Raw genomic sequence first — 22,277 nt, 5'->3', positions numbered from 1 at the left:
CATCATGTTTGATCTTGCAACCTCACACTGCTCCCATTAATTTCTCATACATTATTGAACGTAATAAGCAGGTAGGTAGAATCTCCGGCATAACCGCCAGAACCTAAATAAGGCAATGGTAATTTGCATATTCATGACACAATTAACATATTACCATAACAGCGACTGAATTGTCATAAATTCTCACAGTGAAGAAGATGGAACGTTCACACTCGTAGGAAAATGGAGGAGCCTGGCAGCCTGTTAAAATGGATACATCACTCAAATAGTGTGACAGTTTCTAGTTGAATGGTTTAGCGTTCTACTCCCTGACCTGGAAAACCTTGCGATCAATTATTTATGATAATATATATCGAGGATACCGTGACAAGCCCATTTGAGGTATCTCATCAGGAATTGGCTAATGCATCTGATCAATGATCCAAAAACCATTGGATTTCACTTCAAATATATCCAGCTGTAATATTCATTCTGACATCTTTTCCCATTGCATCATTCTCAGGTCGATTCTTGAACAGAACTACCCAAAACAACCCCAACTTCTATCCTGTAAATAATAAAATCTCAAGGGCAAAATATCACGGGCTTCAAATATTTGCTCTGAACACAATTAAATTTTCTTTAACCAACAAAGCTCACTAATGAGAAAACCATACTATTTAGAATGATCCCTGCATATTGCAAGTGTAATTTATAGATACGACACCAAAATATCACCATCTGGTTTCCTTTGAATTTTGCTGGCAAAATTTCTGTCCCATAGAAACCCCGGTCAATTTATTCACATATTGTAATCTTGCGTAACGGTATCATAAATTGTGCACAGGAGCAGCTTTTGATATAGGTATATATACAGTCACCTGATGTCTTGTCAGTCATTTTATTGTTTTTCCCGCTTTTCAGGACAGATTCATGTTTTAAACTACTTGTGGAATGGCAATGGGAAGATTATAAATCTATTGCAATCGTGTAGTAGACAGCTAACACTAAGATATGGCAGTGCAGCCCTTTTAGACACAAATGTGTGATTTGCTATCTGCCACAAACCATGGTGTGTTAAAATTTCTTATATCGTCACCGAGCATTTCAAGTCTAGACCAGCAATTTCTGAACAATCTCAAAATGTTGGCATATCACAACCACATGCCACAACAAATCAATTTCCATAAGTCTGTCCTGAAGGCACTGCAGGATAATATCACTGGTGTGTGTTCAAATGTTACTGTATCATGCTGAAGGCCACACAAGAACAGAATTTGACTACCTCACTTCAAATTTATTAGAATTCAATGCATGACCAACTGTTACCTGTTTTGAATAGGTCATGTGGTGTCTTTCTGACCTTTATGGTAGATTGTAATCACATTTCTGAACACATGACATCAAAACTATACAAGCTTCTGAAGGTCATGACAGGAGAAAAATACATGCACTCAGATAAATTTGATAGAAGCCTCACACTCACAGTGACTAATGTCCTTATTTATTTAGTATGAAATTTTGATTTTATGATATTTCAATAATTAATTTTTGAATCTTTGTCTGCATGGATATGCTGATATTTTTATAGTTTTACGGCTACTGTGTGAAGGATCACACTACTCACACTACACTCACATTACAGTCTTGCCTTCCAACCTATTGATGTCACTCCCTAAAAGGTCAACTGGGGTCACTCCTATGACAGAAGAAGACACACGACAACTCAAGTGAATTTTCCACGCAAACACGACCATTAAATCACTCAAAAAAGTCACAAAGTGCAAAATACCCACACACTTCAAACAAGCAATAAACTAGCTACGACACATCTTACGATATCAATGCTGCTGAGATTCTGTAAGGTTTGCTTGAAGGCCTGAACTTTGGAATTGTGCACCTCTTAAACCGTGTACACACAATCACGGCATTGTGTGATGGGCTTTTTGTAGTCTAGCCAATAGGTGACCTGGAAAACATTCAGTCTGGCCCATTCATGTGGAGTAAGATGGCCATCGGGCCAGTCCCCTCTCTGTGATTTCTATTTGGAAATAAATGACTTAAAAAGGAAGTCTGCTCTCCAACCTCACCTGAAGTGGCTACATGTAAACAAGTATGAAATAGCTACTTTGCTTATTTACATCACAATGCTCACAATTAACATAATTACCGTGGCAATAGCCAATCGTGTGATACTTGACAAAACATTTTATCTGATGATCGACATTGGTAAATACATGTATACCCTAAGACAAGACTGCCCATTTTTCTTTTACAATCTGAAGATTTAAAACTGTAGCAATGCTTTCGATGATTTGGAATTGTAATACACGACTGTGTACAGATGAAAGTATAGATATCCACTGCCAAAAATCAAAATAGCAAAATAAAAATGGCTTTTAGAGATTTTAGCATTTGGAGTTTATGGATCAAATAGCTTTTCCAAGTTAGGTGTGCAACAGACAATATTAAAAGTTTAACATTTCACAAAATTTTCTTAATATTACAACAGGGTGATTAATTTTTTTGAAAAACCACTGTTTTGTGACAAAACATGCACACTCAATTTAGGGTCACCTCTCGCTGGTAATGAATTCACAATAGGAGTGCCTGTGTACTGAAGCAGAAGCTACAACATGTACTTATCAAACACCTCACCTATCCAGATTGCATAATCTTTTCAAACAAGGCACTACAATACAAAACTGTGGAAAAGCCAGTGTCTGATCCATTCACCAAATAAGCAAATACAAGATAGGGGAGGATTGTTTGGGTGCCAGATTTACCACTTCAATTATTTACAATGTCTGGATTCTTCAAGGAATTCACATATCACTTACTAAAGGGACAGTTTTGGTGTGATGAATTTGTGAAAGCTCATATTCCTAAGTTATATTAGAACATTTATCAACCGTTTTACTTCGCTATGCCCAGAGGGACTGAGCTATCATTATCTCATAGTTATACAGCTTGGGCAGAGAGCTAAGTGGCCATGTTCAGTTACCCAATTTCATCAGCAATTATAAGTTGATCAAAAATGGAACAAATATGATGCAAATATGACACTGTTAATTGCTGTATACAGCTACATATGTAGCTAGCTCCAAATACATACATCAATGTGTGGTCCATGATTTCAGTCAAAAGCCAAAAGAATAATTGCCACTAGCTCAATAAAGCAACGGTTACGCCTGTAAATTTTCTGGTAAGGTTAGGCCTACATACACGTACATCAGCTAACTGTTTAGAGGTGATCGGTACAGATCTACTGGTAAAATTCATGACCCTCCAAATTGCATCAATTGGTAGCTATGGTGTACAAAACTTGTCATTACTGTCTCCTGTATTCTGAAAAATGTTCTCGTCCAGTCTGTCTCTATGATAAATCTATTGGCCGTTTATTCATGTACAGCTCAGACTGCATGCACTTGAGTAATTCAGACCCATGAAAAAAAGGCAATTGAAGTAGGCAAAAATTTCGGAAACCAGCCCTTCAGTTCTTTCCCTGAACCAATAAACATCTATCATGACGGTGACCTATCTAAATGTAAAAAAGGCTTTTAGTGAGAGTGAATGCAAGCGTCCGTGGATGTCAACCCCCCTCCTTTAAAAGGAAATTACACTATTCCGTCTTTCTGCCTTTTCAGAAAATCACAGGATATGTAAATTTCTTGCCCACATTTCCATCGCCACAATGGCGTGACCTCAGAGACAACAATGCCCAGGATAGTTCAACAGCGTTTAGGGAGCTTGAGAAGACCAAGGCAAATGTTCAAGTTACATCTATGGCAAACGACAACGCGAAAAGAGGACATGGTATGCGGTTGGTACAGCACATTAGGCAAGCCAGGGAGGGCTGAATTCGCACTATCTTAATATTTATGCAGACATACGTATAACAAAGTTACCCATGGTTTTGACCGATTATTCCACTTAATTTTTACATATTTATGAAGGATTTTCAAAGCATGAAATAATCAGTACAGGAGAGGATAACAAAAACACATTTGTTGAAAACACTTCTCAGCTGGTTGTATCACTTACATCTGTTTGAAAAATTTTGAAATTTTATGATAGGAAAACGCAGATGTACACCTGTTTCCCCAAACACTATTTGAAATAGTCTTTGTTTGAAACAGCCTTCATAGTTAATTATAAACTACGATTTCAGATATCATCTATAAATTGGAGTACAAATTCGGATTTTTAAAATGTATATCATTCTCAGAATCGTGTATTTTTGGTTCTATGACACAAGTTACAATTCATGGAAAAAACACATTTGTACAACATGCACATAAATACAACCCTTCACACACTCTTTCCTTTTCAGCTGTCAAAACCCTGAGTGACTTTTGACCCAACTGGCAAACATTAAATGAAACAGCAGTCAGCCACGTTTGCAAAATGATGACATTTGGCTTTGAGTTATAACACATTTACAAGACTACAAATTCACTCCAATAACAAACCCCTTTGTCATTTAAAAAGACTTTAATACGAACATTTTCTCTAAACCAGTCAATTTATTTGCAAATCCCCGTGATTGTACAGCATTGGCTTTTAGTAATTGGTCCCAGCAAATCTCTATTTCTATTCATGGATGCAAATGACTTTAAAACATCAAGGCTGTGCACAGAGTTCATGGTATCAATGCTTTCAGGTATATCAACTTGCATACACCTAGAGGCCATCAGCAAAATAAAGCTACTAACCAATGACATCATGCAATCTAAATACAGTGATATCAACAACCCAGCATGCCGCAAAGAATTCAGGGGAAGGAACCTTCTACACATTCAAAAATTTCAAATGATATAGCGCTGTTCACGGTTACAGCTTTGTTTCTAAATATAGCTGTACGCGCGCGACATCGCACACGCAGCTTGAAATGCGGACAAATTTTATCAATGTTGCATACATGGCCGTTTTTGCAGCTAATACTCAGAGTCGTGAATATGTTTTTTAGTATTCATTGTTACACTAGCAGTCACCCACTGAGATGTATTTTCGTCGTTCTTGCATGCGTAATTTTCAAAAGTGTTATCTGAAAATGCGGACAAATATTTATTTTTGCATATTAATTAGAGAACAGTGACGTAAACTGTGAACGGCCCTATTCATATAATATTTTCTGACCAAGGATAACAATTCGTCAAAACAGGCACTTTATCCTTGTTACAATCATTTACAATAGAACTCTATAATATTTTGGTTTTTCTAACACCATTTTGGACCTCTGTAGCAAGAAATGCACTGAAACCCTTCATATGCAGCCTTCACACCATAATCTTGGTTTCTCATTTTTAATAATATCATGTAAGATTTTCTAGTCTGCAAGTTATCATATCCTCAAATAGTATTTGAGAAGTCACACATGACAAATGAGAGATCAGATTCATGTAAAATATCTGCACAACTGTCTCTTGTTATTAACTGAATGTCTTGGTTTTTAATTGAATTAGGAAATTGTTGGCTTCAAATTCAATGTACATCAGATATGTTGATCAAGTTTGCTTTCTATGTCTCCCTCATCAATTTATAAATGAAAAATCTTTTTCATGCCATAAAGACAACCAAAGCAAATTCAGAAATTTCTTAAATTTATAGTGAATGTCATGCAAACGTGAAAAGTTTAGTCTCTGTTTAAACTCTTTCTCTGAGTTTGTTCAAGAAATTGGAGGGTTTCTCATTTTGCAAATGCGATACATCCAACCTATGTCTTCACAAAACAACTATTTTCAATGGAAAAGATTTAACAAACAAAATGAGGAAATAGAGGTGATGGGGTCAGAATGATAAAGCATAGTTGCTTGACTTGAAACCTTTGGTGGCAGTGGCAGGATTATCGATGGCCTACCTATTATGAATTAGTTTCGAATGCATTATTCTTCTTCACAAAAAAACAGCTACCGAAAATAAAGAGAGAAACATGAAAGTTCCTTATTTAATGGTATAAAGGTTATAACTCGGCAATGGTTCTTTCATAGTTGCCATATTATTTTGTAGATTCAATGAATAAAAGCTAACTTTTTGGCAAGTGGGAGCAACATTCACCAAGGATAACAGCCCTTCTCTGGTAAGATATGACTGTTTGAATGCACTAAAAAGAGGTTGTAGTAAAAACCAAGTGTGTGGGCGTTGTGTGCAGGGTTGGTAAGGACTCTCAGATCGGCCCTACTACATAAGGGTCTACTCAAATCATGTTAGAAATCATTAGTTTTTCATAACCAAGTCACTATGCAAAACAGGCTTACAAGTTCTTTGTTTTCCCCGCGGAAGTCTGAGAACAGGTGGGATATTTTGAAGAGCAAGTGTCAGTAACTGAAAACATATGAGGGGGAAATTTTTAAAACTGATAGGTCCCTGATGTCACGTAGAATTACGTCACTTCAGTGTGGTAGCCATGTCATGGAGGTGAAAGATCAGTGGAGTTTATCATTCGTGTCACTCCCCCATGCTTCTGTAGCCAGGCAAAGATCAAGACTAGTGAGATATCAATAATACTGATCCGGTCAACACAGTGAATGGATTTTCAGGTTTCAGTCTTGTGGAAACTTCATTTATCTGGGCAACTTCTAACTTCTGTTTTCCATAGGAAAGATGGAGCCCTTTTGTAATCTTCCAAGTCTTATTCCCAAACACAAATTTCTTATTCCGAAATATAATTTAATCCCTATGAACGAAAAAGTGTCTTAAGTAATTTCTTCACGATAACAATCATTTTCAAATTGTATGTTTTGAACTGCAGAAATAAAGATCAAGGTACCAGTATACATCAAACTGATGGTTTGATAACAAAGAAAATATGTGAAGTCCATAAAAAATTTTTTTCGTTTCTTCATTTGTTCACAGAAAGTTGTGACTACTCTTAACAAGTTGTGCAGTGACTATACATTGTGCATAATCAATTCAGTAGCATTTCCTTGCATTAATATTAAGCTTTATGATGCGTATGTTTGCTTTAATTATGCAAGGTTTTACAATGTTGAAATTTCTATTTTGTTCCTTGAACTTCAAATCTACTCATCCAGATAAGTGAATGATCAAAACCACTCGGCTACATCCTACTATCTGAGTGACAATCAACGTAGCATACAGTTCTCATAAATCACAGGTATGAAATAAATGACATATTAAACTTACTGGCTTGTCTCTTTCAGATGTTAAACCCTAGATTTTTACATGTAATGGGCACACACAAAAACCAAGTTAATTGCATATTTGTGTACTCAAAGCTCATGCATGCTTGACATTTTGTTAAATGGTTTGACCTTGTCAGTGGGAAACTAAAAGACTCCACACACTGCTTTCACTTTTGTCTTAGAGACGAAATGTCCCCGAGCATCACCATGGAGAGGAAAAAATTATTTTTTGTACATGGGAACTTTGTTCAATTGCTTTCAATGAGTATACTTGGACAGCATTTGCACATATTATTTCAAATATCTGAGATGCAATGCAAATATCACACTTCCAGACCGAACACATGATTAGGAAACATCAAAAGAGTGGACGTGCAGAAGGAATTTGATTGACAACCATGGGTTCAAAGTTAAATATGCAGAGAAGTGTGTTTATTCCTGGGTGAAGATTGCAAAGAATCAGAACATCAAGGTGATTTTGTGACGACTGTTTGGCCATTGTCTGACCTTATGAATAATGCATACCGTGTCTCACCATACCTGATTTTGAGGTGACCTTCACAAACGGCAAGGACATAAATAGTTGAATTGTTTACATAAAACAAACAACACTCCACTCCACCCCTTGTCACCATCCCTATCCTAGTCTATCCACTGATGGCACAACCATACTCATTCCAGTGTACAGTTTAATTTGCCTGCAGATGACATGGTACAGGTTCTGAAGATGACATATTGTCAGTTGACAGGCCATCAACACAACTCTTCCAAATCCCTCTCGGTTACAAAACGTCTTGACAAATCACTTCCAAAATGATAACTAACCTCTGCAGCTAAACAATACAACCCACTCTGCCTTGGTTCTCAAGATAGATGATTTCACTGGCATACCTTGACAAACCTGCCAAGGTTTTGTGTTAAAAAAATGTAACAGGGCATGAAGAGATTTATTCATCGGGTGCCTGAATTATTTCAGGTTGCAGCTGTTGGCCATTCAACTTCCAGGGTGGGCATTGTAACAGTATTTCATGTGATGGCTTGGCCGCTCAACCAGAGATGTTGATTGTTCCGGGTACATCTATATGATTATAGTAAACAAATGCCACTCCCTGTGTATGAGGTAAACCCTCAGCATTGACAATGATTTCACAATCACGAAGACATATTCAAAATAAATTATGATTTTACAATAACAAATGTCAGTTCCAAAATTATAAATTATGATTCCACAATAACAAAAGATGTCAAACATTATAATGACGGATAGAACACCAAGTGAGCTATCTTTCACATTAGCGGGTTTCAACAGATACAGCTGTTGCCATTGAAAATTACCGAGAAGCCATATGCGCCATAAATTTTTATTTCTTCCCTGAAATTTTTGAGATTCATCTCAGAGACTTTTGGGGATCTACAATTACCATCTACAATTATCATATACACATACAGGATTCGATACAAATTGTACCAGCATAAAAACAGCTTTCCTCATGAAATTCCACAGGGGGATTAAACCATTTGCACCAGGAACAGAAAGCTCTCCCTATCCATGCTCGTATTACCAGAAATCATCACATCGCCAAAAGGCAGATTGCTGTTTAAAATATCTCTCAGTAATGGGACCTAAATATGTATCCGCAGAAAGTGGCTCTCCTTTCCATCTCGCACAAAAATCACTGTGACCACTTCACTGAACCTCACTTTGACACAAAACAATCACAAAATCATTAAATATTGGTAATGCTATAAATATTTCTCTCAGTGACCCAATCAACAATCAACCGTTCCACATATGTAACAAATCCTACAGGGAATAGAGGATGGGAGGGGGGACAGTGCCAGCGGACTGTAAAAAAAAATTACACAAGCTTATAAATATTATAATACACCAGAGGGCACTGGCAGGAATTTTCAGGAAGACCTGTTTCAAATTCTAATGACGTTCTCATCTGGGCCTATCAGGTAAACTCAATAGGTATCAAATCCCAACGGAAACCTGCTTTGAACTGAATTATTCATCATGACTCAGGTGGCATTTACATTCTTAAATTATCCATCGCAAAAATTCAGCATAAATTTCCTCTCTTTACAAATTGCTAGCTTTCAAAATCAGGAAGAGAAGGCATGTACAAATAACAGCTCTAAGAACATCTTCCAGACATCCAATTAATTGTTCAAACACAACGAAATTATTTTTCAGAGAAAAATATCTGACCCCATAATTCTTTATTTCTATAATCGTATGAGTCAGCACAAGAATCCGTATCTTTGCTGCCTTCAGGATTATGAATTACTACCAATATCTGGTTAGTTTGATTACAATTTAACTGACAACGGTGAAACATTGATTCAAGATTTTTTTTCATTAATCTTTTGAGAAAATTCAGAATCATATTTGTGTTTGTGCAGTATTAAAATGTGAGTAGCAAACTGATTACCAAGACTGCATAATTGACACAAAACTACAGCAATTTTCCAAATATACAAGTTACATCTGCAAAGCGAATTTTTATAAGTCATCCAACATAAAAGTCAGCCGTATACTTTTGATATTTTTATCCATATCGTATGGTTTAATATAATAACGGCATTCCATCAACAACAGATGGTATAAAATGAAAAAACATTAATTTCCGATAACAATACATGCATTGTCAAATTTATCTACAGACATGTATTCAAGACATAGGTGTATTTCTGAGCATGACAAATATAACTTCTAATTTAGCAAAGATGAGATGTGGTTATAAATTACGTGTTTGTAACTATATGACATAGATGCATGTGGTTGCCTGTCTGGCACAGATGGTTGTCGAAGTGTTTGCCAAGCTTTTTAGTTGCACAAAACCCTGTATCACGTAACATCAGCATGTATGATACTTTGCCAAGCAAATCTGTGTTAAAACTATTTAATGCAGTGAACACCCACCTCATGAATTATGCACACGCGATCATATATTATGAAATTTTGTTCCTAGAATAAAGTGACCAGCAATATTTCTCACCATTTTTGCCCAAGATTAACAAATGAATTTCAACTTAACAGGACTATAGAAGACAGCAACAAAATCCTGGGCTTTCATCATGTACAACCCATATCATTATGAGAACATGACCATTCTGGCTTTCGTTTTGTAATTCAGTGTGGCAAACTTTCCATTTATCATGCAGAGTACACACATTTAATGCAACTTTTCCATTAGCATATAGATGTAGTTCTGTACAAGTCGATAGACAATGATATCTGTGCAATTATCTTGCTATCTTGATACCTTGTCTGGGCTGAGATTGTGGCCATAAGATATTGTTTCAGGGGAACATATTTCACAAGCTTGGTTTGATTTACTGACTTATTTATCAATGAGTCAGTCCAGTGCCAAAAAAGTCCTACAATACACGTTGTACAGAGTACAGTGTATTGCTCCATATTGTTACAGCACACACAAATACAGGAAAGTGTTAGTGGTTGGTGACAGTAATTTACGCCCTAACTACCCCAGCAGGAAACAGAAACATTTCAAATCCTAATATTTAGGTCATTAACAACCTCTGTTGGGGTCGGGTTACACCAATATGCCCTTATCGCAGGGCAGAGGTCACCAGGCTGTGCTAAATTACACAGAAATCATTGACTAAGTTCACAAACTGAAGCTCTGTCGCGCGGTGCCAATTTTCATTCATAATTTGACCTCGCCTTTTGTTAGTTTCCGGACAAACAGACCCAGGGCCCCTATAGAGCGTGTTTTGGTGATTGACTGTGACTACAAATTGTGCTTGTATTCGCTAGCGATTTCTGACAAGGAGCGAAAACATGACCACTTTCGTTACGAGTTTTTGGTGCATGAGACGCGGCCCATCCCACTCCTAATGGCCAACCCCATGTATACGTGTACAACACTGCACAACACTGAACGCTTTGTGAGCAGTGGATGAGAAAGTATCAGCAGGTTGTAGGATATAACATAGAACACGCTCATTAACGATTGTTGGTAGATGCAACAATCTACAATACAAATCCTTCCCGATCATTTTGGCGATTTAGGGAGTGGCTAGTCGCAAGAGTGCGACCGTGCCGTGATGCAAAAGAAACAAGCCTAAAACCCGGCGTGACTTGGTTCTCAGACAGCAATCGTTTCATTCAGGTCATCATGAGTGACAGTTACTCGACCTTTGCTAATGATCGTAAGCGGGGTAATTTAGCTGTCATTTCTCGAGCACTCGTAGTAAGGATATGTGACGAAAAAGTTGGCAGACGAATCACCCTTTCCAATAAAGGTAGTTATTTTTGTCGACTGTGCGCTACGAGCATTGAATACCTAATTTCACTTAGCAAAATGGCCGCCATGATGTTTTCACCTATTCATGGGAAAGCTGCACCCCTCCCTGCACAAGTTCGATTGATTTTGGAGAGAAAATGGCTTATCACTGGGGTATACTTCTACTGGTTGGGTAACAAACGCTAAGGTCCTTCGTATAGGCGCCAAGATCGCCGTCTAGTATTAGCGATACCTGGATAATTAAAACGGTATTTTACACTGTCATCGGGTCAAAATTGATGGACCGACTGAAAACATACCTGGCCGCCGCCTTCACCAGACGTACTCATCTTTCTACCTGTCCGATGAAACTACTCCGAATTTGGCCTGTCTATCGATCTTCTGATCGCAGCTACGGGTCCGTGGGAATAACTTTTCGCCTCGAATCCAACGACGATGCACGGGTCGGGCGATCGGCACTGAAAAGCGAGGAAATAAGCAGGGTCCGAATGTGAATCTCCGCGTACGCTTTGTGTGTCGGCGCGAATAACGCGAGGAGCGTACCACTCCTTAATTGATATAGGGGCGGCAGGGGGCAGAGGGACTTTATTTCTCTCACGTACGCCGCCGAGGCGAGGCGAGGAAAGGCGGCTGCAGTGTGTACTTTACGGCGCCTCAGTTTCCTTGAAAATGTGATCATTATTTTGATCTCGGAAACTTCAAGTTTCCTTCAATAAAACGTATCATTATATCCCGCTTTGTACTGTTTGAAATATCATTATTCAGATGAACAAGTTGATGACTGTGCTGTGTTGATGATTATTTTAAAGTTTGCAAGTACAGCTTCTCATTTGTATGACTATCCTCCGCTATCTTAATATAAAATTCAGTAATAGTCTGTCTGGGCGGGAGGCCCAACATGAAAGACGGTTTATAGGGAAAAATGATAATTATATGCCTTACGTGTATCTTTTTAGTCAATTTGGATTCCCAATGCATGTCATAATATCGACGAATGTAGTATTGCACGTCGGAAGGACTCCAAGTGTCTGGAAAGAGTTCATAGCCTATGCATTTAACTTATAAGTATTGTATTTTGACAGATATTGCAAATACTATTATACGTACTTTCGGCCATCCTGCAGAAGTCTTTTGACTTAAAGTTATCATGTACACCATCAAATTCCGGTGCTTAAGTCTTTTTATTAGTTTAATGGCGCACTGCATCACATCACAAACGGTACCTCCTGAAGCTTCTAGATCCTTCCAGACCTCTTGGGTTTTCCAAAAGTGTCTGTAAGAGACAACGCTACGCGACAGCGGCCTCTTATCCCCTCTTATGAGCTTATTCTGACGCGCTCCATTTACACTTGTCTGTTATTTCGATATAATTCTGTATTGACTAGTGGGGATGTTTATAAATATTTTACTAGACAACATATTTATCTTAATATGACTTGGATATTGTCAACCTTTATTGTATGTCACGCCCACTGTCTCCATTATCAAAAATATTAGTGTATAATATCGACAGTCATAATTTTGATGTCAAAGCTACCTTCTTGTCCTCAAATTGCAGTCTTATTATGTCTTATTATGTGTTTGTCTCTGTTTATCATGATATACTTTTCCAATACAATCATCGTCACCTCCTAATTATCGAATTAGATCATATCATGTTTCTAAAAAATTAACAAATTACAAAAAGCAACAAAAAACCTGACCTCAATTTCTGTCCATCTGAAATTTTCGTGTAATGATAATGTGACATGGAATAAACTCACAAGTTGTGCCTCTATTTGTTATTTTTCTCAAACTTGTATTTCTGGGGGTTTTTTGGACCATGAACGACACAAGGTAATCAAGGCAGGACTCAGGGGACTCCTGTCTACAGTATATTAAATATAAATATACCACGCTAATGTCAAAGCGCGACAAATGTTTCCAATAGATCAATTTTGTAATAAGTCTTCTTGCTGTATGTATGAATGTAAACACTATTGCAAATGTTCGACACTAAAATATAGAATTATTTGTCTGCATCAAACTATGATTGATGCAAATACAGATGTATATACAAGATTTTGGGCTATTTGTTTTGAAAACGAGGTCACAGGTCTTATCTATGTACGGGATCAACCATTAGGTCTCTGAATGGGGTGAAACGATTGTGAGAGAAAAACTTGCCCTTGTAGCTTTTGTGAAAAAAATATAGTTACGTGACTGGACAGAGAAAGAAAGTTAGATTATGGTCACATATGCATGCTCCTCCCTTTTAAAATATGATTGTGTAAGAAGAAAAATGTTGAATGTTCTCACTCCAATTACCCTTCCCGAGATCCAATGGTTCATCAATTATTATTTAGTTGCCATGACAATAAAAAATAATGTAAGTTCAGCGGTCGCGATCAAGAACAATCTTTTCTATGATTTTTATACTTTATTAGACACCTCATCATTCAGTGGCTGGCGTATAGGATTTAATTTACTTGATATGAATATTTAACTTAATTATGAAGTGAAAACACATAGCTACAAGATTAAATTCAAACTTCTTTCATACATTCAAACCACAATCGCTGAGACGTTGAATGTTTCGCAAAAGTTGCATGGTGCATTATGCACAAAAGTATACACATTATCTGGTTATATTTCTTGGAAATTGCTCACAAATCCTAGTAACGCGTCAGCACTTCACTTTAAATCTGATTCTAATGATCCGCTAATCTTCAACAATTCACATGATGACTTACGCTACTTACAGTCGGTCATCATTTGTAAAATATGAAGCAATAGTCTCATTGGCTATTGAGGTCACGTGAATTAAGATGTAGCACGAACTCATCTAAGCCTGATAAATGACTTGCAACTCATATTGCAGTCTTTGTTGTGCACAATATAATTCCCTTTCTCGATATAATTATGATAAATTTTCATACCTTGTTCCGAGTCGTGCTTGAACAAATCACCAGGCTCTTGACATGTCCACTTAAAGCCATTCCAGGCATTTATGGGACCCCTTCACGGGGACCATTGTCAGAGAAAGAGCATTGAGAAGTTCAAACCATGCTGTGTGATGAATATAGCTTTATTGTTTTTGAAAGATTCATGGTGAAGTTTAAAAAATAATTGTGTTTATGAAATTGCCAGAAAGAATGTGGAAAACATAATAAAAAACATGTATAAAGTGAAGTAAAATCTGTATACAGTCAGCCTACAAAACATTTTGAAATTATCCCCCGGAAAACGTCTGTATTTCAAACGAACGTCCTATGAAATAAATTAATTTACATTTTTTGACAACGATTATCTTTTTTCATACTGTTTTTATTTCAAAACGAATACAGAACACCCGTATCATCCCTGAGGAAAAGTGTAAAAATTTAGGCGGGGTCCCCTTTTCAGTTCATTCCCTCTCGGCGCTACTAAATTTATGCTTTACATTGTGCCACCGTTTTAGCGACATCGCAGTCTGAGGCCCATGCTGGAAAGATCATGTCATTCCGATACAACCACTTTCAAATTATACAAAGTCTACACGATATATAAGAATTTATAATTATCAATTATCCAGTGCAAATTAACTCTTGTAATGGCACAGTCACGGTGGACTTAGTGCGCAGACGCAGTCGTCGAGATTGACATAACTATACTGTAAGGTGTCAGACAAATGGCATTCTACCCTATCAAAGATGTTTGGCCTCAGGTTCTTGTCAATTCTTCCTGACATGTCATGCTGATAATTTCATTGATCCGTACACGATTCGATAGTGGCTGGAACAGCAATACAGTGTCGCTCAACAATATACAGCATCAGGACCAATGTACCCATATATTTATTTCAATCATGCTTCACTCCCGAGTCTGAAGCATTTTATCTTGGATGCGGTGAACACTGATTCCAATATAAAAGTGCGAAACGTTTCATAGTTTGCAAACAGGAATGCAGAATAGTGACGTCAAGAAACCCCATAGTCGTTCCTCAATACGTTTTCCTTTTAGTAGATAAGCTTACGGTTGTTCTGATAGTTAACAGATGCTGTTTCCATTTAGGAGGGACAGAGAGCCCCTAACATATTGTAAAAACATGATATTTCAAATGATCACTCCAAACATGTGTTCACCTTGTTCCAATATTTGTCTGTCAGTCTAGGCTTGGATTTTAGTGCTCCTCGAGCGTACCATGACCCCCTTAGTCATCACGTGATTGCATTTCCACGAAATGATCATAGAATGAAAATCCTGCCATCTTTTCACTGTAAACACCACTGGATGGGTTCAAGAAGTGATGATGACATTGTCGGATGTATGGCAACGTGTCCGATTGTTAAAAAACAGATAGCTTGAGTTAAGCGCTCACGAATGTTTTGACACAGGCAGCAATATGAAAAGATAAGCTTTTTATTGCACATGTTCACACGTACACATTCTGATGATAAATGGAGCTAGCTTGTAAAAGTTAGATCAGATATAGCGCCCTCAATAAGTTTTCTGTCTTCGAAATATTCAGATGCATGTAAACTTTAACTTGCTGCAATCTTTTTTTTGAACTTTTAACTTGCTGCAATCAACAAGTGGTTGTCGGAATGAAGCGCCCTCTTTCGGTGATCACAGCATCGCTGGCAAACTTCAAACGATTATATGTCACTCACGCACAGGCGAACTCTAATTAAGATGCATTAAAGATAAGAATTTAAATTATTGATCAGCACTGTTACTGAAATAGAAATATATCGAGAATACTCGATGATCATTTATTTTGCACACGCAAACATCTCTCTAAGATGAACTGTTTGTCACGCGGATGTCTGCTGAGACTCACAAGTTTCCGATCGCGAAGAGTTCTCTGCCAACAAGTCTTCCTATACATTCAAGAGGGAATATGAATGCATAGAAGTTTGAGGTGCACGAACTTAGCTTACACTGAATACTTTTACTCTAAAACAAGATAGACTGGAATTCTCTTCCCACTTTGGACCTCTGTAGAGCGTGCAGGAATTCAAGTTTCGGTTTCGTCTAACGAACAACATGACAAACTGTACAGATAAACAGGTAGCATACTTCAAAATTTCATGAACTTCGAGCTGATGATGCGTTTCGGGGACCTTTTTTTTTCGGACTATCTCGAAGAATCCAACTTCCAGCAAACCAGTTGGCCTAATTGAAATTCAAGAGTCAAGCAAGTTTATTCAATAATTCCGATGGGACATTTCTTTCTTGATTTGCGCAATGATAAGACAAGACCTTGAATAGACGAAATGTGAAATTGGACGCCACATCAGTCTTAATTAGCAAATAGTAATCAAGGAAAGGAATGAATTGGCAATCTACTGTCAGGGATGCATCATCCAATCACTGAGGTGGTTACATTTTGAACACAATATTTTGGCCATACAGTTGATACATTGGCTGGGGGACAGACAGTGCATAATTTCATTTCATAATTTCGTATCTTATTTTTCGGTTGTGCGAATGATATGTTTATTTTCTTTCAAAAGCAGCATAGCTAAAAACTGACCACCCCTTATCATGTTATGGTCCATCCCTGATACACATTTGCTCCTTAAAAAGCGATAATAAAATCTTATCACGTCAATGTATAACAGTTTCCAAAATAACGCTAAATGGTTGCATGACATCGTTGGCATAGACGTTTTACAAAGTGTCGAGTTCATCAGTGACCCCTGAAATCGACACCACGTGAAGCATTTTAACAATCGAGAACTGACCACCTGCGGCCCAAGTTGTTTCCCTTAAAACTGATTCATAAAGAAATAATCTTCAAGCAATTTTCCAGGTATTTTTCGACAGCATTGAAAAAAATTTACAACCAATTCTGCATGTGTCATAAATTTTACAATTCTGAGAATAATTCAATTTTCTCCACATAAATCAAATTGATAACTAGGGGGAAAATATAACCAATGATAAAACGACTCGCGCATACATTGACGTCATCATATAAATGTATTTGTTTCCATAAGGAAACTATGCAGCAGTTGCTAAACAACCGTTTCATCTTTGTGTTAGCAGGTGTCCAGGAAATAAGGTCAGTTGTCGGAGTGTGCTCCGAAAATCCGATAAAAAATTAAAGAGAAAACATGGATACATGTAATGATCTCATTAAATTTAATAAGCAATAGATCCTTTTTTCAACTCACGAATTCTCTCTCTCTGTGTCTCTGTCTGTCTTCTCTCTGTCTCTGTGTGTCTGTCTGTTGTCTGTCTGTCTGTCTGTCCGCTCTCTCTCTCTCTCTCTCTCTCTCTCTCTCTCTCTCTCTCATATGTTGACCGAATGCCACCACTTCAACTACATTCTGCTGGTTGAGATAACATGTTATGTGCAATATTATCTAGATATGAATCCGTCTGATAAACATCAATAAAACCTCATGGATGCTTCAGGTTCTCTATAAGAAAATGAAATACATATAAAGAAACCAGAAACATGTTAAAATATATATATTTGGAACAAATAACTACTAAATGTGAGGGGGTATCAGAACAAAAGATATTTTGCAAAGGAACTTTGAAAAACAAATTAAGGAAAAAACGACCTACCTACCAAAAGTTGAACAATCATGCCTGTCTCTAGTTGAACGGATATTGTTTTTCATTCACTTAAATTTCCGCATACTCGCGAGCAGGATACAAAACGAAAGCTTGCAGGCCGAAAGAAATAAAACGCTTTATTATACACGAGACATGAAATTTGTCTCCCGGTCTTTATTGAACTTATGATCCCGAACACTTTCTTTATGTGACTGAAGTTCTTGAAGGGCAGGTAAATGGACTTGATGTAGTGGTTTTGATAGCGGGATATATATTTCAATACGAAGACAAACCTTCACTGTGCCCTTAGCGACCGGTTAATCATATGCTGGTGAGAGAGAAAGTGATCTATCATGTGGGAGTAGATTCGCGTGCGTTGACAGGTTTTGTCTGCAAACGTCTCGGATTTAAAAACAGGCCATGCAAGACGGATAAGCCGAATGGATCAATAACCTGCTTTCAAAAGTAACTGTCGGGATATGATGTTACATCTCTGTTCTGCAGAGACGTGAAAATTGTTATCCGAAGACAAATTAGTGAAAGGCTGTGCTGTGCTCATCCCGGCCCCCGGGACAGGTAGTGATCATCTAAAACAGTTTCCTGCCTGGCGCCTGCGCGCTGCATTGGCTTCTGTGCAGTATCCTGCATGTGATTATGCTGGTTAACATTACGTCATCACTTACAGGCGTACCCCGAGGCTAGGACTAAGAGCGGTTTTTTTTTAAACAATCGCACATCCCTCGCTCTGCTATGAATATTGTTCATCTGATACAATATATCACTAAAATGCTATTTGCGACCTAGCCTTCTAATGCATTTGAATTGAATTAAATCTTAAAATAGTCGTTTTGTCGTCACAGGTGACTCACATCAAATTAGGGGCTAAAGAAGCGATATTACGCACACAGGGAGAATGAATCCGATGAAATGAATGATATCACTCGCATCATATTTATATTCCGTTTTCGAGGTTCTTCAGCAATGTAATAATCACTTTAGAAAACACGAATGTATTATCCCTGGTCTTACGATTTCGGAACCCTGGTGATTGCAGTTGTATATACGGACGGGTTAAGGGACCGTTCAGTTTTTACGGCCGGAGGGGGGCCGGCAAAATCCAAGGGGGGGGGGGGTCATCGTAATTTTGGAATCCGCAAAGGGGGGTCATCGCTTTTTCGCTGATAGGAAAGGGGGGTCACCACATTTTCAAAAACATAATACCAACAATAAAGTTCACTTTATGCCATGGCCATGATCGACCCTCTTTAGCCGCGGGCCGCCTTTGGCGGCCCACTACAATAATATACATTATGTATTACCCATGACCCTCTTAACGGGCAGACGCCTTTGGCGGCCCACTCCAATTAGGTTTACTTCATGCGATGGCCATGATCAACCCTCTTTACCGGCGGGCCGGTGCGGCGGCCCACTACAGTAAATTGACTTTATGTAATACCCCACGGCAATCTTAATGGCCGCACGCCTTCAGCAGCCCTGTCCAGTAAAGTTTACTTTATGCAATAGCCATGATCGACCCTCTTTACCGGCGGGCCACCTTTGGTGGCCCACTAGAATAAAGTTGACTTTACGTAATGGCCCATGACCCTCTTAATCGGAGGGCTGCCTTTGGCGAACCACTCCAATAAAGTTTACTTTATACAATGTCCATGGACATAAGTTGTCTATGGAAATGAAGTTAAAATTGCCTTACAGTCGTCCTAATTAACAGACGTTTCAATGGATGTGGCTGAGAAGTTTGTGCACTGGCATCTCTGCTACACGAATAAAGTGTGTCGCGTACCGGAGTTCCAATCCAAACCATGCGGGTAAATTTGACATATGGGTTTGTGTATTTTTCAGCGGGGGGGGGGGGGGGGGGGGGGGGTCATCAAATTTTTCATCTGACAAAGGGGGGGGTCATCTTTTTTCACGAAAAATGCAGGGGGTCTATATTTTTTGAACACCGGCGACAAGATTTTGCCGCCCCCCCAGGCCGTAAAAACTGAACGGTCCCTAATATTGTAGCTGTAGGTCCATACTATGTGCAGATGGTTTTCTACGGGTGTTGTAATTTTCGCGTACCATCACATCGTGTGGTGGTACGGTGAGAAGTCGTTGAAGTCAAATTCACAACATCAGAAAACCACTGTAACCATCACAGATATGGACCTACAGCTAGGGTAATTGCTGTCTTATACGATAGAGAGTGATTTGCACCGAAGTTACATCTAGCTGTTACAAGTATTGGTATTTTCAGATTGTAATACGGTATAATATCGAGTATGTATGTAATAATCGTCAGAAAACCATGACATTGTACAGGAACAATAACAAGAGTTGAAGTCGATGAGCAAAGCCTTTTCCATATACAGGTAATGTAAAACTTTCGATGAATAAAGAATCGATTTTGTTTTCAAACAAAATATCAGTAAGTCATGAGTTTTCGTAATGCGAAAGGATATTAGGTTAAACTTTTCAATTAATTATATCACGCTTAAGTGTCCAGGAATGTAAGTGAAATTTGATCAAAACGGAAGATCAGGAGAGTTATTGAAAGGGTCAAAATAAACGTTATGGAAACGCTGATGAAGACAAATTACGGAAACCGTTATGTTCAGCGATTTAGATGAGCTACGCTTCAGACAACGATTGTTTCGTCTATAGTTTGAGCGCCCTCAATGGTGTGATATCAATTTTGTTTCCGAATTTTTTCTTGTGGTGCCCTTGAGCATATTCTTACAGTAAGCGTTCTTGTACCAATGCCATCTCATACGTGTATCGCATTTGACTATTAAAAACAAGTACGGGGGTATTAGTTTAGAGATCTGATAACTAGATTTGTGTGGTCTTGTCCTGGTTACCGATTCACCATATTTTTTATAATGATGGAGGATATCGATGAATATATTACAGTCCATCTTTAGTTTTGTCGCTTGACAGAGCAAAGTTTTCGTATAGGCGCTAGCGTCATGCTATGGTGAAATGTATGCAATACAAAAGCATATCTTGGCGCGTACGGGATCGTCTTTGATTGTCGTTTGGCGTGATAAATAGTGAAACTCTTTTTCCATACCAACAAGCGAATGAAGAGTTTTACACAATAAAATATTTACAACCACTGTGTTGAACTTCTCCATAGTCTTTGTATTGTAGCCAAAACTTATGGCTGTAACAATACCGCGGAGGGAGAGTTATTTATGTTTGAGAACTCAAAGAACTGACTCGCCTGATAACCAATATTGGTTCACGGACCAAAAACAATATATGTACGAACTTATTTGGTAATTCCATCAAGCTGATCAGAGATCTATTCTTAATTTCCATATTAGCTCACAACTCAGAGTAATTATGCTGGTTATGGTTAGGAAACTTGAACTTTATTGTTTTTCGAATGCATGTAAAGAGCATTTATATCGAGGGTTTATTTTAAATTTTAAATCTAATATTATTATTTATTCTTTAATGCGAGAACATACTCATAAAACCAGAGGAAAACACACACACCAAAAAAACTTACTCTACATAAAATAAAACAAAAACTAGACATACTCTTCACTTGGAACTCAATATTGTAAGCTTATGTGACTTTGTGCACTTTTCCGGTGTTTTTGCTCTATTTCACAAAAAAATTCTTGTTTCAGTCACCAAATAATGTCGAAACGAGTACATGTAGTATTAAACTTGTGTGTGCGAGGCCTAATATTATTGTTGACAACTAAATCCCGACGAAAAATTAACTTGTCAACGTTTAAATATTATTAACATACTTTTCACAATCTCAGACGGAGCTAGTTCTCTGCATTTACCATATACTTAATAGAGAAGAGTAAGAAATCCACTTCTTTTGTAGAATCTGCAGAATAGAAAGTGAAGTTATTAAAGAGAAACCGTTGTCGGAACTGCGCCTGTGCGGGTTTCTTGTTTACAAACAATGTACTAGTATTTTGTGCACGATATCTAGATACACCTCATCATCATAGCTGCAATATTTCAAATTATACAATGTAGATTATGACAGAAATTGTTTACATTGGTCGTATGGGACCCATACGACCTTTGAGGGCAGTTCCGACGACCGTATCCCTTTAAATGTTACCACTATCAGCCCTTAAAAATAGGCAACTGGTCGAAGTGTGCGTAACTGGAAGCGAATGGAATATGAAGTTAACGCTAATGAAAGGGCGCCACGACCCCTTCAGGTTAACGAAAGTTCTTATTTCGTTTAGTCCTTGCGGCTGAAGCATTAGCTTCATGTGTAAGAACTATCCCATTTAATTGATCATTTCAAAGAAGCAAAAATATATTTTCAGTATTATGACTTAGACTAAGAAGTTTGGATGTCCAA

The 22,277-nt window shown here is 37.9% G+C and overlaps 1 protein-coding gene across 5 annotated transcripts in view; it reads right to left on the bottom strand.

The window, feature by feature from the left end:
• LOC139122555 (ankyrin-3-like) overlaps window positions 1–11,928 on the bottom strand; it is a 193,505-nt gene extending 181,577 nt beyond the window's left edge. For 4 of the 5 annotated variants that reach the window (XM_070688054.1, XM_070688071.1, XM_070688084.1 and 1 more), the window contains exon 1: window positions 11,701–11,928. In XM_070688054.1, the coding sequence (XP_070544155.1) occupies window positions 11,701–11,730 (30 nt within the window). In that variant the 5' untranslated portion in view covers window positions 11,731–11,928. The remainder of the gene's footprint in view (window positions 1–11,700) is intronic. The other variant, XM_070688048.1, reaches the window with a different exon arrangement.
• Between the last annotated feature and the right edge of the window lie 10,349 nt (window positions 11,929–22,277).

This window comes from Ptychodera flava, chromosome 22, assembly GCF_041260155.1.
Source record: "Ptychodera flava strain L36383 chromosome 22, AS_Pfla_20210202, whole genome shotgun sequence".
Lineage (NCBI taxonomy): Eukaryota > Metazoa > Hemichordata > Enteropneusta > Ptychoderidae > Ptychodera > Ptychodera flava.
This window is presented reverse-complemented; position numbering and strand designations above follow the sequence as displayed.